The sequence below is a fragment of the Notolepis coatsorum genome (genome assembly GCF_963971535.1).
Source record: "Notolepis coatsorum genome assembly, chromosome: 1".
Classification (NCBI taxonomy): domain Eukaryota; kingdom Metazoa; phylum Chordata; class Actinopteri; order Aulopiformes; family Paralepididae; genus Notolepis; species Notolepis coatsorum.
The window spans coordinates 108,643,660-108,660,829 of NC_140165.1; the positions used below are offsets into that span (position 1 = coordinate 108,643,660).

General features: G+C 45.2%; 2 protein-coding genes across 2 annotated transcripts in view; both read left to right on the forward strand.

Annotated features, from left to right (window-relative positions):
- sema4f (sema domain, immunoglobulin domain (Ig), transmembrane domain (TM) and short cytoplasmic domain, (semaphorin) 4F) overlaps nucleotides 1-5,361 on the forward strand; it is a gene marked incomplete at its 5' end in the record, with an annotated part of 71,773 nt that extends 66,412 nt beyond the window's left edge. Inside the window, 2 exons of the mRNA XM_084337188.1 lie at nucleotides 3,753-3,943; nucleotides 4,603-5,361. Of these exons, the coding sequence (XP_084193314.1) occupies nucleotides 3,753-3,943; nucleotides 4,603-5,349 (938 nt within the window). The 3' untranslated portion in view covers nucleotides 5,350-5,361. The remainder of the gene's footprint in view (nucleotides 1-3,752; nucleotides 3,944-4,602) is intronic.
- Nucleotides 5,362-7,244: 1,883 nt separating this feature from the next.
- Nucleotides 7,245-7,944, forward strand: LOC311239490 (uncharacterized protein; the record flags this gene model as incomplete). The annotated part of the gene is made up of 2 exons (XM_084327796.1): nucleotides 7,245-7,774; nucleotides 7,822-7,944. 2 exons carry the CDS (start codon nucleotides 7,245-7,247, stop codon nucleotides 7,859-7,861), a joined length of 570 nt encoding a protein of 189 aa, XP_084183922.1. The 3' UTR covers nucleotides 7,862-7,944.
- Nucleotides 7,945-17,170: the final 9,226 nt, after the last annotated feature.

The window sequence follows — 17,170 nt, forward strand, 5'->3', positions numbered from 1 at the left end:
CATTCAAACTCAGCATTCTACTCTATAAACCTGCATGAAATTTATTAAGATTTTCAGCATTCAAGCTGGTTTTTTGTGCGTTTTTATACAGATGTAATTTGGCTAAAATGTGCAAGCGGTTAGGCTACATGCAATAGTTCTACTATTATCCTGAGAGGCTGAGCAATTTTTTGTATCCTGTTTCTGAAACTAAAACACGACATCATAGCACAATGCTGCATGTGGAGCAAACGGTGCAGCCAGCCACATAATAACATTTGTTTGAACTTTAAATAAACACGCCAACATTATGAGAAATGTGCTTCCCGCCGGAGTAATTTCTTCTCTTTGCGTTCGGTAGAAAGTTATCCCGCTGCAAGCTAGCCTAGCTTAGCACACATTAATGGAAGTGGATATGGACCAGCTAGCCTAACTGTTTGCCAGAAATGACAATATACTTGTCAGTCAATCAATTTGTTTAAAGCCTCCATCTATCGTGATACTGCCAGCTGCACCTGGGAGGGGGGGTGCATAGAAAAAGGGTGAGTTAACTAAATGTAACTAAACTAACTAAGTAATATGCCTCTCTCATAACTTATGCCTCTCGTTGAATCACAATCAGTGGTGCAGTGGTGATTTTATCTCTGGTTGCACTATGTTTTAATGACGTCACGTGCACGAGCATGCATGTGCTCCCGCGCATGTGCATAAAATGTTTCCTCGCGAATAAAGACGATGCCTAATTGCCTCTAGGAATGGAATGTAACACATTTCATTCACAGGTTTTGTGTGAATGGTCCAACTATTTGAACACACATGACGACCTGAGCTATTGTTATGCAATTATGCAAGTCGAGTGGAATGCATTCTTGTGTGCATGCGCGTCCACATCCGTGCGTGTGCGTGCGCGTGCCCCTGCTCAAAGGCCTGGTGGAACGGCGTGCAAACCCCGTCCCATGACCACTGCATCACTGATCACAATGCTTGATTGGACATTTAATTTAATTGCAAACCTTTATTTCAATTTGTGAGACACTGACGTTACCCTCATTTACAGTGCTTGCAAAACAAGATACAGTTATCAGCAAATTCATACACATGGGCACAACAAAATAAGAATAAACAATCAAATGAGTTAAGACATTTACAAGTCGACACACAGTGGTTGGAGATCATACTTTTAAATGCAGCAAGAGAAGGAAGAACCTCCAACTTCAGAGTCAGTCAAAGGGCATTCCAGATGTTGGAAGTGAAACCGGTCTTATATGACATGCCCTGGGTGGGAGTTGAACCGCAGTCTCCCGCGCCGCGGGCGACATCACTATACCAAGAGGTGAATTCACTTCTTGGTAATGTGTCTGGATGCATTTTAAGGGGGAGTGAGTTTACTTGCAGTACCACTACGTGCCACAGTCACTTCACAACACATGAAGTCCATCGTGACTGTGGATATACTCGCGGTACCTCCGTTACAGAAGCATCAAAGGAAAAAGCTGTTTCACCCAGTTCAGAGCAAACTTGAGGAACCATAAGAACCATAAGAACCCTATCCCCCCCCCTCACAGTGAGCTGTGGTGTTCCACAAGGAAGCATACTAGGACCGCTACTGTTCCTAATTTATGCAAATGACATGTCGTCAGCTTGTGACTGCAACTTGTTCCTGTTTGCGGACGACTCAGCCCTGCTGGTCTCTGACAAGAACAAGTTACAGGTTGAAAAAACCCTCAGCTCGGAACTAGGCAGAATCTGCATATGGCTCGCTGATAACAAACTATCATTACACATGGGCAAAACAGAGTCCATTCTCTTCGGTTCAAATAACAAACTCAGCAAGACCGACGGCTTCTCAGTTACAGTGGGTGACAATATTGTCACAAGGAAAGATGAAATTACCTACCTGGGTTCCATCCTAGAGGCTAATCTCTCCTGTGACAAAATGGCATCCAATGTAATAAAAAAAGTCAACCAACGAACTCGATTCTTGTACCGGATCTCCTCTCTGGTAAACAAGAATACCCTGAAGACTCTGGCAGGAGCACTCATTCAGGGGTACTACGACTATGCTTGCACCTCATGGTACCAAAGCACCTCAAAGGCGCTAAAAACAAAATTACAAACATCTCAAAACAAACTGGTCAGACTACTGCTTGACCTTACTCCTAGAACCCACCTCACCCCTGCCCACTTTGACAACCTAGGATGGCTTAGAGTAGACGACAGAGTACAGCAACTTGCAATGGGCCTGGTCTACAAGATACACTACACGACCAAGGTACCCATGTACATGTCAAAATACTTCCCAAAGGTCAGTGAATACCACGATCACAACACCAGAGGGAGCTCCACAAATCATGTTAAACCCAGATTCGGCTCAAATAAGGGACTAAACACGTTTCGCAATTATGCCACATCAATGTGGAACGCCCTACCCAAAACTGTAAAGGAATGTGGATCACTACCCACTTTAAAAACCTCTCTCAAGGGACACCTACGGGAGACTGCAATTCAACACTGGCCCCTGTAAATATCCTAACCCAACCCCCTCCAATGTACAGTCATTTACCTAGTATGGTTTTGTCAATAGTCCAATGTACAATTTTGTTTGTTTGTACAGTGTCTCCCCCCCCCCCCTCAATGTACAGTTTTGCTTGTATATACAGTGTGCCCCCCCCCCCCCCCCCCCAACCACCTCCAATGTAAATTACCCAGTATGGTTGTCAATATCCCAGTGTAACCAACCCCCCCCCCCCACCCAACCTCCTCCAATGTACAGTTTCTACGTCAAATGTATATACTCCCTTTTCCTGACTCCTTCTGTATCACAAACAGTACTGTATTTGCAAATCTGGTATGTCATAAATGTATAGATGTAGCAGTACTGACTATCTGTATGTCATGTATGTCATATATGTCCAGATGAATTGAAAATGGGGGACCCTGATGTAAACAAGACGAAAGTCTTTCTCTGGTCTGCATCCCCTTAACAATTGTGTGTATTGAGCTGTACTGTATTGTACCCATTCTGCAATCTGTTAATAAAGTTTTCAATCAATCAATTCAATCAAAACCAGCCGTGTAAAATAGGTTCCAAGATTCCATTCTAACAGTACTGTGATGTAAGGGGGAAGTTTACCAATAAGGGCTTTAAAGATAAACAAACACCAATGATAATTGCACCGTTCAACCAGAGAAGGCCATCCAACCTTTAAATGTGCCGTATAATGGGCGGCTACGTGGCGTAGTGGGCAAGGCGCTCGCCACGAAATGCTGGAGACGCTGGGCTCGCCTGTTCGAGCCCAGCGCTCCACATTTGCTTTCAGTTTAGCTGGTCGTCCGTACTAATACACATTGGCCGTATTAGGGGGTGGGAAACTGATGGGTGGGGATCGGGCGTTGTGGACAGCGACTCCTACAGGTCGGTTGGTGCGCCTGCGCAGTAGAATCAGGAAGTGTCGGGGGCAGCGTGAGCCACCCACGCGTTACTCCTCGCCACTGAGAGATCGAGCTGCGCAGGTGAAAAGATGCGACTGCTGTTACCTCAAGTACCGGAGGGGACTTGTGCTATGTATGACTTAGTCCACATTGCAGCCGGCTTGTGGGAGGCAAGAAACAGCGTCCGTGACAGGGGAGGGTTGAATTGGATGATACGAAATTGGGATGGGAGAAAAATATAGAAAAAATGGGAGAAAAAGTGGATACAAAAAAAAATGCCGTATAATGTCTTGACTTACTGTATATCCTGTGGACTTATACTCTGTCCTCCACTCTTCCAGGGCGCTGCTCGCCGCCTGTCAGGGAGATGCGTGTGCCCGTGGGTCTGCATGTCCTGCTGCCCTGCGTCCAGGTGTCCCCGCGGCCCTGCAGCTGGGAGCACCCTCCCCACAGACACACCAGGCAGCATCACTCCCACCTGGAGGTGACGGTCAGCGAGGACAGCCTGGGAACTTACATCTGTACTTGTCAGGTATGTACATGTAGGCCAAGACACAAGATACACGTATATAGATACACAGAACGCATGCTGTGGAACACCAGGCGTGCCAATATTAACATACATACACGGCAATAATCCTCATATGAAGAATGTACTGTAAGTGAAACTGTATGGGTTGCCTTGGAACAGATGCAAATAATAATGACGGTAATGATAATTTCTATAGCACTGTTCATACACAGGATGCAGCTACATACAAGGCATTAAAACTATTACAAATGAATATGACAGTTGATAGATGTACAGTAGAAAACATCTACATGTGTCCTACACTTTTCCAAAGCCCAGTTCAAGTACTTGCACTTTCTTTAGCAGCCCAGCATGCATTTAAAAATCCCTATGTTCCCTATGGGTCTGGCAAATCATTTTTTTTATATATATATACTCCAAATGTGTATAATATCAATCAAGCATGTGTGTACATATATATATACTCAAAATCATCAATCATCATCATAATTAAATTAAATCATGAATCATTGAGCCACAACAGCAAAGTCATGTTCTGTGACAAGAAACATAGTTGAGGTTGTAGCAACATCCCATTTACAGTTCATATAATGACGTCCAGAATTCACACATACAGAAGCATAACATTGCTGTGTATCGTCTCTCCTCCTCCCACACAGGAGGCGGGGCCGGGAATTAGAGACCCCTCCTCCTGCCGCAGAGCAGCCTATCAGCTGACGTTAGAAGGCCCCAGCATCAGCGGAGCCGTGGCGTTGGCCGGAGGTCGCCACCTGCTGGCCGTCTACATCCTCTGCTTCAGCCTGGGCGTCCTCATCGGCAGTTTCCTCCTCTTCTTCCTGACCCGCCGCCGTGGGATTGGCCACCAGGGCCACCACCTGCCGGACCATTCGCTGTCATCTGAGAAAGGGCGGGACTTGCTGGGCTCTTCGGCCACTCCCCAGTCCCCCAGCAGCGCCAGTCTGTTCTCCGAGGGGTTTCCCCTGACGGCAAAAAGCAACGGGACGACCACCACCACCACCACGCTCCTCAGTAACCAAGGCAATAACTACGGTGGCAACCTGATCCATGGCAGCAACGGTATCCCTGGCAACGGCCACCGCGAAAACGCTGTCTACACCAACGCCAACTGCAACGCGAGCAGCGGAGGGCTGAAGTTCTCCGGGGAAATACTGGCGGGGGACCCGATGGACGGGAGCACGGGGGACCTGATGGACGGGAGCACGGGGGAGAGGGAGAGGGGGAGGCCGGAGGGAGGGGAGAGGGAAGCGGGGGAGGGGGACGAGGAGGACGAGGGGCTGGGGGAGGGGTTAGTGGAGGCGATGAGAGGACTGGAGGAGGAGCTAGCCGGGTTTCCCATGTTCAAGTCTTCAGCGCCGCTGGCCCAATGTGAGGAGAGCTCCATATGAGACAAAAAGACACAACGTACAATACATGTACAATACAATACAAGACATACTAATATCACGCATACCGTCCAGGGAGGCGCTTTTACCCAAAGCGCCTCACAGTACCGCAAATGGGAATGGAACCCTCAACCCTGGTGGTTGTAACTGCCATGCGCTACCCAATGAGCCACACAGGAAACATACTATGGGTTGCTTTCACTCCAACCATTCTCTCTCCCTAAATAAACAGACGGTTACTTGGCGGTAGACCAAATGGCCACCCTACCAAATGGCCGTAGGTGGAAGCCGAGACATAAAAATGAAGGATTAACACGGAAGAGAAGCCTGGAATGAGTGCAAATAGAGAGAGAGACATGAAAAGAGAATATATATAAAGAGGTATATGCTTTAGCATGTGAAAGAGACGTGCGTGTATTGATATTAGAACTGGGTTGTTAAAGGAGATGAAGGAGAATACTTCACTGGACAATTTACACGTCACGTAAACCTAATACAAAGAACACCTAGGAGAGAGGAACAGAGCCTGAATGTCCTTTAGAGAGAGAGAGACTCTGAAAAGACAGTTGACTTGGGACATGGGATTGAACACGATGTACAGGGCAGAGCGGAAGGAGAGAGAGAGAGCACTTCAAACACCACGACGGAATCAAAGACGAAATGTTTACACGCGTAGACATGGAAAAGCCATATTCTCTCTCTCCTTTCTCCCTCTTCTCCCTTAATCGCAGTGCAAAAAGGTACTTTGATCATCCTCCACCACCTCTCTCTCTCTCTCACACAATCTCAAGTAAGTCCCAGACCTTAGGGACCACTGAGGGGTATGTAAGCCCAGGCAGGCCAGCACCCGTCCTGCGCTCACTCACACAGAGGTCAGCCTCTAAGCACAGGACCCCCAGCTGTCTGTAGATTTAAGAACTACAAATCTATCAGATGGACTACATCTGTCGCAGAGGTCAGAGAGAAGGGTTGAGATTTAACTGTCAGATTTTAATAAATTAGGAGATTTTGGGACATATTGCATGCGAAGATGTATAGTCAGGAGGGCAGGGGGGGGGGGTGCTCCCTGCAACAACCTGATTGTTCCACCAAGAACCTATTTTTTTTAAGCTACAGTAGCAACAGGCTTGAGAGAAGCACTGGTCCTGGCTTCTGGCGCTACTATGCAACTGTTGCAAATCCATGCCAAGCACAACAGTGCTCCTTTGCTAAAGTTAAAGGGTTCGTAACGTCCAGTGCCTGCAACACTGAGCGCTCAAAACATTCCTAGCTCATAGCGTCAAAGAGGCACTTCGCCCAAAAAAAACAATGCTGATTTATTTTGCACATAATCTCACACTCCAAAAATTATAAAAGGTTTTGCACACATTCATTTAGTTTTGACAGTTATTAAGAGTATATTAATTATAATATGGCCACACCAGGGACCTGTGATCATCGGAGACATTGAATCCTTGTGTTGTGTTAATTACAGCTCAAAGAAATGATAAAGTAGCAGTCCCTATAAGACAAGGTATTGCTATTTTTTCATCTACATCATTTCATGGTCCTGTAACGTCTGATGACGTCACGTTTTTGGATGTGTGTGAGATTATGTGCAAAATAAATCAGCGTAGTAAAGTGCCCCTTTAAGGCAGGAACAGACAACAGCACACACTTTACAATATGATAAATAAATTAATAAAAAGCCAATGTTCTAAAGAGAGGACCCTGGTGGACAAACATCTCTAAAGTTCATATCAAGCTGTGTCGACAACACAGAGATAATGAAACTACTAGGAAAAACTAAGTGTCAAAATCAGATAATGAACTATGATGGAATTACAGATCCTGTCAATCTCTCTCACGGTGGTTCACGCCAGATCCACAGGCACCGCTGAGCCGCACGCGCCAGACACATGGAACCAGAACACACGCCGGCTCTGCCCTCGAGGTCTGAACACATGGAACCAGAACACACGCCGGCTCTGCCCTCGAGGTCTGAACACATGGAACCAGAACACACGCCGGCTCTGCCCTCGAGGTCTGAACACATGGAACCAGAACACACGCCGGCTCTGCCCTCGAGGTCTGAACACATGGAACCAGAACACACGCCGGCTCTGCCCTCGAGGTCTGAACACATGGAACCAGAACACACGCCGGCTCTGCCCTCGAGGTCTGAACACATGGAACCAGAACACACGCCGGCTCTGCCCTCGAGGTCTGAACACATGGAACCAGAACACACGCCGGCTCTGCCCTCGAGGTCTGAACACATGGGACCAGAACACACGCCGGCTCTGCCCTCGAGGTCTGAACACATGGAACCAGAACACACGCCGGCTCTGCCCTCGAGGTCTGAACACATGGAACCAGAACACACGCCGGCTCTGCCCTCGAGGTCTGAACACATGGAACCAGAACACACGCCGGCTCTGCCCTCGAGGTCTGAACACATGGAACCAGAACACATACGCCGGCTCTGCCCTCGAGGTCTGAACACATGGAACCAGAACAGACCCTCGGGGTCTGAAGGCGGCACATTTAGAAGTAAACCTTGGTGAAGTCACGTGTCGGGTTCTTAAAACGACTTCTCTGTACTAACTTACCTGCCGTAAACAAGCCTTTGCGAAAAATTCTAAATAAAAGCCCACGTATGCACGCTGACAGCAGCCCAAGTGGCTTTGATACAGAGAAACTGAGAAACCTTCCCTGTACTTTAACCCTTTCACTACAACACTACAGACGGTTAACCATCTGTAGTGTGGTAGTGAAAGGGTTAACCTTCTGTAGTGTGGTTGTGCAAGGGTTAACCCTTTGTCGTGTGGCAGTGAGAGGGTTAACCTTCTGTATTGTCGCAGTGAAAGGGTTAACCCTTTGGTGTTGTGGTAGTGAAAGGGTTAACAAGGTGACGTTGCCAGGAATTAATTGCAGGTTCTGTGGGTCTGGCATGTCGGCCCTAAGGGCACCACCTAGTTTTACGACTGGAGGAGGTATCGGTTAAAAAAAGAAGAAGAAAAAAAGAAAGAAATTCTCTTCTTGTTTTGTCATTTTTGTAATAAAAGCCTGAACATTTTACTGTAAACTTGTTATTATCACTATTCCTATACAGTACTGAACACCGTACTTAAACATCACTCTTGGAATCGTTTTTTTTTATTTTTTTAGATCTTGAAAAGCTCTGGAAAAGGATACATGTACCAAAAAATATTGATATATCGTGGAAATAATGTTAATATAGTCAACTTTTCTCTATTGGTCAAATGTTTAATGTGAAGTGTGGCTGCTAGTAATCTTTGAAGAAATAATAACTCAAATAACAAGCCTATTTAGCGATTGTTCTAGGTAGTCAAAATAAAAGCCTGGTACATTCAAATCAGCTATTCAACAATGAAGGTTTAACATGTACACCGACAGAGCTCATAGAAGATTCTGCTATTTGTCACGGACCAGTAGTCCTGGAATGTGCTCAGTAAACGGGTCAGTAACCCTGTAAACAGTATATTTCCTTTTCAACAGGCGCAGATCCTTTTTAAAGCTACAGTAGGCAGATGTGAGAAATCAAGAGTGAGTTTGCCTGCCCAGCAGAAATATAAATATTTCCCAGCCTCTGATCGGCAGGTGGTTTTGCACATTGTGTGTTTGGTCCTTTGATTTTCAGATACCACCCCAGGAACACTGTTTGCTGGGCAGGAAAAACTCACTCTTGATCATTTCTACAATGTTGCCACCTGCAGCTTTAAAGGGGAACTATCTTATAAATGGCCTTTTTGAGTGTTTAGCATTGTTTCCTAGCTATGTGGACTTATATTAATATGATCTATGTCTCTAATTCTCATATTGGCGCATTCTTCCAATTCTCCTCTCACAATATTCACCCTCACTGAACTGAGTCATCTGAAAATGTGATGATTTGTGATGTCAGAGAGACTCAGCTGCATGATAATGTGGCTGTGTGGCATCAGGCTCATGATGAGCTGCACACAGTGGTTGGAGCCCAGCCTCAAAACGGCTTAAGATCTTGAGGTAGAAAAATGCTGTTTTTGAGGACTTGATTAGAAATACAAAACAATGAATTAAAAAAAATAAAAAATTACAGAGGTGTTCCATAAACTCACAGGAATTATGTAAAAGTGCCCAAATAGTGAAAGAAATAGTAAAATAGTTCCCCTTTAATGCTTAAGTGTAAACAGTACTGAGGATGTCTCTCAGACCTGGGCATAGATGTATTTGGAAAGTATTTAAAGCATTTGAAAAGACAAATAAACTTGGTGTGTGCTTGATTTACTATACCAGACCACTAGCAACCACACAGCCACGCTTACTGTCCTGTGGCTGACTGCTAACTGCAGTGCCAGTGCTGTTGCAGCAACAAGAGAGACATGGAGCGCTCCCTGCCCACTAGCTTGACGCCCCATGGAAGGGTATGTCAGCCATGGCCTTCTAAGGGTCGGACGTGTCACTCTACACGCACACCTCATGCAATGGTCCCTGACGGCTCAACTAAGCCAACATGTCTTCATTGAATGGTGACCAACATTGGCCTTATTCACACGGCCACCATACCGGCTGATGAGGTGGGAAGATGTGGGAAATACCTATTCACTTCAATGTTAAAATTAAATACAATCTTTACCCGTACAAATACCAACAACAGTCAGAATTACAGACTCATTATTACCTGAATCAGATTGTTTTTAACTGCTGTAGTTTTTGTGTTTTTAAATATATGGTCAATCGAATAAAATTAAAAGAGCTCAGCTGCATGAGTCATGTAGGAACAGTTAAATGTTCACTTGTCATTTTAATAATTCTGATGCTAAAATAGCCGATTCAAATGAGTAGCAACCATGGTATTAGAGTCAATGTGGTTCTTCTGGTCATCCCACCCAGGCTCATCAGAAAACGTAAATAAAGTACTAATCGGCCACAGGGAAAAAGGTACATAATGTACATTATGTTATAGCCATAAGTAATATTTACGTATTGTATCAGCAAAAGTCCAAAACAATTGTGGTCAATTAGTACTGTATTTACATATTTTAAGCGAGATCGAGCTGCAATGAAAGATGGCGAGGATGTGAATTAGGCTAATGTCACCAGGTCACAGGAAATGACACACGGTCCCACAGGTATGTGTTCCTGTGTGTGTGTATGTATATGTGTGTCTGTGTGTTTTCAAATACTTGAAACATATCCATCTATTTTGCCCAGGACTACATGTAGTGTCACCTCTGATGTCAATTATGGAGCCAATCCCACTGCCACTCCCAAGGCCCAGTCTACATACAACAGAGGTTTTAAAGTAAGGATCAATTGTTTGCGTCACAAGCACCTGGGAGTAGGCTATTACCTGGAAACAGGGTTGCACGGCCATCTTGACGTTTTTGAAACGGAATATGCAATTGCATTCAGTCACACAGACTGATCATTGCCAATTATGAACAAAACATTCAGCAGTCATTTGATGATACTTATAAAAGTTACCTGGTTTGACGGTGAAATCCGGTTTGCTGAAATACGTTGCCTTCATCTCGTGAACCGTAACTGCAATCTGTTTTTATTTGAAGGAAGGAGTACCTTTACAAGATTTATACATCTTTTTATATATATAACTGAATGCCATGGCAAGAGAAATGTAAAGTTGCCTGAATGGGCAATTTAGTAAACCCACCAAAGTGTTTATTAGTGAGGTAGGGAAGGATGGGAGTAAAATAAAGTGAGATTTAACACTTTGCACCAACAATGTCCTCCTATGTGTAATTACACAGTATGAGTCTTTGTCAAGGATGCTTGTAGGTATATGAAATTGACCGTTATCATTCAAACATGTATACATTATATATGAAAAACACGTATCTAAAGAGTCATGTAATTTTTGCACTGCCCCTTACAAGATACATTTATTTTATTAGCCAGTGAGCAACATGGTTGAGGGGTTGATTGACATTTCATTGTTAGCCTATTAGCCAGTGAGCAACATGGTTGAGGGGTTGATTGACATTTCATTGTTAGCCTATTAGCCAGTGAGCAACATGGTTGAGGGGTTGATTGACATTCTGCTCAATTGATTCAAATCTAATTGAAAATGTAACCTAAAGATTAATTAATTCTCAAACATAATAGGCATTATAACAGACCACCCACTGACATTAACAAATCCACTAACGAATTCTAATCATTTCTACGTCCAATGACTAGAATGAAAATAGATAGGCAATGTGAAATGTTCCGTTAAAGTTACAATCTGTAATGCCGCCAAACAGTGACCTCTAGGCAAAAGAGCAGCTGCTTGGAATTGCACTTTGTTTACATTTTATGTTTTCGGTCTGATGTGTGGGGTGGAGCTGAGTGGGGATAAGGGGAGGGGTTGCTATTGCTAAATTCACACTACTACAAGTCGTTTTAGACATTACAAATGTCCAACCCACACATGTAAAGGGCATTACAGATTATATATTTAAAGAGAGATTTTAAATTGTATGCAGTTATTTATATTGACCTTGTATTCATCACGTTGTGAGGACAGGTGTGTACCGGCACTTCAGCTAACATGTAAGCATTGTTGACATGTCTACTAAAACCAGTGGGCACTGCTAGTCACAAGCTAGTTAGCTCTCAGCTACCTGTACCCATTGGTTTCAATGAGTAGTAGCTGTGCTAACAAGCCTTTTATTTTAACCTGTTCACTACCACACTACAGAAGGTGTAACCCTTTGTAGTGTGGTGGCGAACGGGTTAACCCTTTGTCGTGTGGCAGTGAAAGGGGGTTAACCTGTATTGTCGCCGTGAAAGGGTTAACCATTTGGTAGTGTGGCAGTGAAAGGGTTACTGTAGCTGCAGAACATGCAAAACCCGTTTCCTAACGTGATTAGAACAACACTTAAAATTCTAAATGTACCAAGTATCCCTTTAACACAGACATGACGTCTTCATGCAGCACTTCGTTCGTCCCTCACCCTCTTTCACCTGCTGTGGCTCAATCTCTCAACATATTTAATGTCATCAGAAGTGTGAAACGGTGTACAGTGCACTCTGGGATTTTTATTTATAAATGTTGATGATTAATATGTAAATCTATACTGGAGCTTTTCTTGTCATGTGTGCAAGCGTGTGTGTGTGTCCATGAAAATGCTTTGTGTAAATAAATGAAAAAGAAAAAGACCTACCTCCTACAAAGTATTTATGTGTGGTTTTCTTTGTCAGGAATGTTTTGTTGCCATTTGAGAAGGTTTTTCTCCAAGGACCCGCATCTGACAAGATGAATATTTTTGTGGTGAGGCTAGAAGAAGATTACTTTATTATCAACGCAATTAAAATGTGTCTTTTCGCCTATCCAGCCTAGTTAGTCCTCATATCTCTCCTAGATACACATACACAGTCCTCATATCCCTCCTAGTTACACATACAGTCCTCATATCTCTACTAGTTTCACATACAGTCCCCATGTCCCTCCTAGTTACACATACACACAGTCCTCATATCCCTCCTAGTTACACATACACACAGTCCTCATATCCCTCCTAGTTACACACAGTCCTCATATCCCTCCTAGTTACACACAGTCCTCATATCCCTCCTAGTTACAAACAGTCCTCATATCCCTCCTAGTTACACACAGTCCTCATATCCCTCCTAGTTACACACAGTCCTCATATCCCTCCTTGTTACACACAGTCCTCATATCCCTCATAGTTACACATTATACACAGTCATCATATCCCTCCTAGATAGACACAGTCCTCATATCCCTTCTAGTTACACAGTCCTCATATCCCTCCTAGATACACACAGTCCTCATATCCCTTCTAGATACACACAGTCCTCATACCCCCCCTAGTTACACACAGTCCTCATATCCCTCCTAGATACACACAGTCCTCATATCCCTCCTAGATACACACAGTCCTCATATCCCTCCTAGTTACACACAGTCCTCATATCCCTCCTAGTTACACACAGTCCTCATATCCCTCCTAGTTACACACAGTCCTCATATCCCTCCTAGTTACAAACAGTCCTCATATCCCCCTAGTTACACACAGTCCTCATATCCCTCCTAGTTACACACAGTCCTCATATCCCTCCTAGTTACACACAGTCCTCATATCCCTCCTAGTTACAAACAGTCCTCGTATCCCTCCTAGTTACACACAGTCCTCATATCCCTCCTAGTTACACACAGTCCTCATATCCCTCCTAGTTACAAACAGTCCTCATATCCCCCCTAGTTACACACAGTCCTCATATCCCTCCTAGTTACACACAGTCCTCATATCCCTCCTAGTTACACACAGTCCTCATATCCCTCCTAGTTACAAACAGTCCTCGTATCCCTCCTAGTTACACACAGTCCTCATATCCCTCCTAGTTACACACAGTCCTCATATCCCTACTAGTTACAAACAGTCCTCGTATCCCTCCTAGTTACACACAGTCCTCATATCCCTCCTAGTTACACACAGTCCTCATATCCCTCCTAGTTACACACAGTCCTCATATCCCTCCTAGTTACACACAGTCATCATAACCCTCCTAGTTACACACAGTCCTCACATCCATCCTAGTTACAAACAGTCATCATAACCCTCCTAGTTACACAGTCCTCATATCCCTCCTAGTTACACACAGTCCTCATATCCCTCCTAGTTACACACAGTCCTCATATCCCTCCTAGTTACACACAGTCCTCATATCCCTCCTAGTTACAAACAGTCCTCGTATCCCTCCTAGTTACACACAGTCCTCATATCCCTCCTAGTTACACACAGTCCTCATATCCCTCCTAGTTACACACAGTCCTCATATCCCTCCTAGTTACACACAGTCATCATAACCCTCCTAGTTACACACAGTCCTCACATCCATCCTAGTTACAAACAGTCATCATAACCCTCCTAGTTACACACAGTCCTCATATCCCTCCTAGTTACACACAGTCCTCATAACCCTCCTAGTTACAGTCCTCATATCCCTCCTAGTTACACACAGTCATCATAACCCTCCTAGTTACACACAGTCCTCACATCCATCCTAGTTACAAACAGTCATCATAACCCTCCTAGTTACACACAGTCCTCATAACCCTCCTAGTTACACACAGTCCTCATAACCCTCCTAGTTACACAGTCCTCATATCCCTCCTAGTTACACACAGTCCTCATATCCCTCCTAGTTACACACAGTCCTCATAACCCTCCTAGTTACACAGTCCTCACATCCATCCTAGTTACAAACAGTTATCATAACCCTCCTAGTTACACACAGTCCTCATATCCATCCTAGTTACAAACAGTCCTCATATCCCTCCTAGTTACAAACAGTCCTCATATCCCTCCTAGTTACACACAGTCCTCATATCCATCCTAGTTACAAACAGTCCTCATATCCCTCCTAGTTACACACAGTCCTCATATCCATCCTAGTTACAAACAGTCCTCATAACCCTCCTAGTTACACATACACACAGAGTGCAGGGTCGCCTGCAGTGCAGTGCCCCTGGAGCAGTTTTGGGGTTCAGTGCCTTGCTCAAGGGCACTTAGGCAGAGATGGTGGGCATCATAGATGCAATACCAGCCATCATTCAGTTACCAGCTCACAGATGGAATACACCCACCTATCAGTGGCAGGGATCAAACTGGCGACATTCCGGTTACTTGGCCGGCGTCTTTAAAATAAAGGGGCTACATTTTTCCCAACCAAAAGCAATTTACATGTTTAGTATAAGAGTGTAATAATCTGAATTTACAATTAGTTGCACTCATACAATACAAGAGAGCGACATGAATCCTACAACTAGGGACACCATACTTCAGTGTCCATCTTTCCTGTCTTGCCCGAGGCTCCGCTGCCCATTTGGCCTCAAACTAGTTACTGGAGGCAAAAGCGGGATGAGATTGTACCATTTGAGGCAAAATATGGGTATTAGAATAGAATAGACTTTTAATTGTCATTGCACACAAAGTATACAACGAAATTTCAGGGACGCTCCCACATGACCGTAGTACAAACATACATGTAACACATAACATAACACTGTACATATAACAGAAATATTTTAAAGTGCATGATGAGCGGTAAACATAATAGTTATCAAGTCCGGGTAAAGTGCATGGTGCACGTGAGGGGACAGTCAATGAGAGTTTAGCAGTCTGCTTGGGGGAAAAAGCTGTTCATAAATCTTGAGCTCTTAGCATTTATGGACCGGTATCTCCTCCCTGAGGGAAGGAGCTGAAAGAGGTGATGTGATGGGTGAGACTGGTCCTTGATGATACACTTGGAGCGGTGGAGGCAGCGGGAGGTGAAGACAGAGGTGATGTTTGGTAGAGGAGTCCCAACGATCCTGCCTACCGCCTTCACCACCCTCTGTAGTCTGTAGAGCCTCTTGCTCTGCCTTTGTGCAGCTAGAGAACCACACAGACACACAGTAGGTCAGCACACTCTCAACCGCACAATGATAAAAATTGACAAGGAGATTTCGTGGCAGGCCAGCCTGCTTCAGCTTCCTTAGGTAGTATAGGCGTTGCTGAGCTTTTCTGATCACTGAGGCGGTGTTGGTGACGCAGGACGCCTAAATATTAAAGGCAACCAACTTGTGTCTAGCCACGCCCCCGCGGCGACGCGGCAGCAGCAGAGCGGAGCTCCGTCGCGGCAGCATTATGTAGCAGTAATCCCCCCTTTTTTTACCATCGACAACTAGCTCAACTGGCAGCGCTGCCTTGCTGTGGATCCTGCGGTCCGTTGGTGACAAGTTTTTTTAACGTGCATTCTTTCGCCGGTTAAGTTTAGGCATGTTAACTTTAAGCATTGTTTCGGAGTGGGTTAAGGTTAAGGTTAGGCATTGTTTCGGAGTTGGTTAAGGTTAGAAGGGTTAAGTTTAGGCGCTGTTAAGGAGCTGGTTAAGGTTCGAGTTTGTCTTAGAGAATGGCAATATTCTTTCGGAGTTGGTTATGGTTAAGGTTAAGGTTAGGCATTGTTTCGGAGTTGGTTAAGGTTAGAAGGGTTAAGTTTAGGCGCTGTTAAGGAGCTGGTTAAGGTTAGAGTTTGTCTTAGAGAATGGCAATAGATAGTTGAGGTCCATACACCAGGTGGATCCAGAGCCAACTGACAGTTATCTGAGAGACGTAATGGCGTCGGTGAGAGGAGGAAGGCACGGAGGAGGGTTGGACCCGGTCGCTCGGAGAGAGAGAGGGAGAGAGAAAGCGGAGTCGAAGCAGGGCGGGGGAGGGTCTGAGAATTGGGAGGAAGTGTGTCGGCGGATGGACAAGAGCATAGACGAGAGGATGCTGGCGCGGAGTTTGGAAGTTGATGACAGAAAGTTATGCGGAGAAGTGGAGGCGGCACCGGGAGTGGAGGGTGGGATCCCGTTGTCTTGCTGACCTTTCGGGGGAAGGCACGAGGTACCCGGGGGTTGTCTCCTGGATCGACGGTAAAAAGTGCCGGGTCGAGTTAGACGGCTTTATCGGTTACGAGGAGATGGATGTGGCCGCCTTGCTGATCCACGATGAACTGCTTTCGCCGTTGGGAGCTGGGGCGGGTAGTGAGAGCGAGGGAGATGTCGGTAGGGACGGGGATGGTAGTGACAGGGGAAGGGAGTCAGATGGTGAAAGTATGGAGGGGGGTGAGAGCGGGGGAGAAGGGTGGAGTAAGGTGGAGAAGAGGAGCAGGGACAGTGGGAAGGGGATAAAGAGGAAGAAGGGTAGGGGAGATAGCTCGAGTGGGTCAGAAGGCGAGGGTGGAGGAAATGGTGTTGCAGAAGTGATTCATATAGTGGTTAGGTTTGAGGGGGAGGGGGGAGTGAGTAAATTAGGATTTTTCGAGTTGCCCAAACTCATAGGTAAGC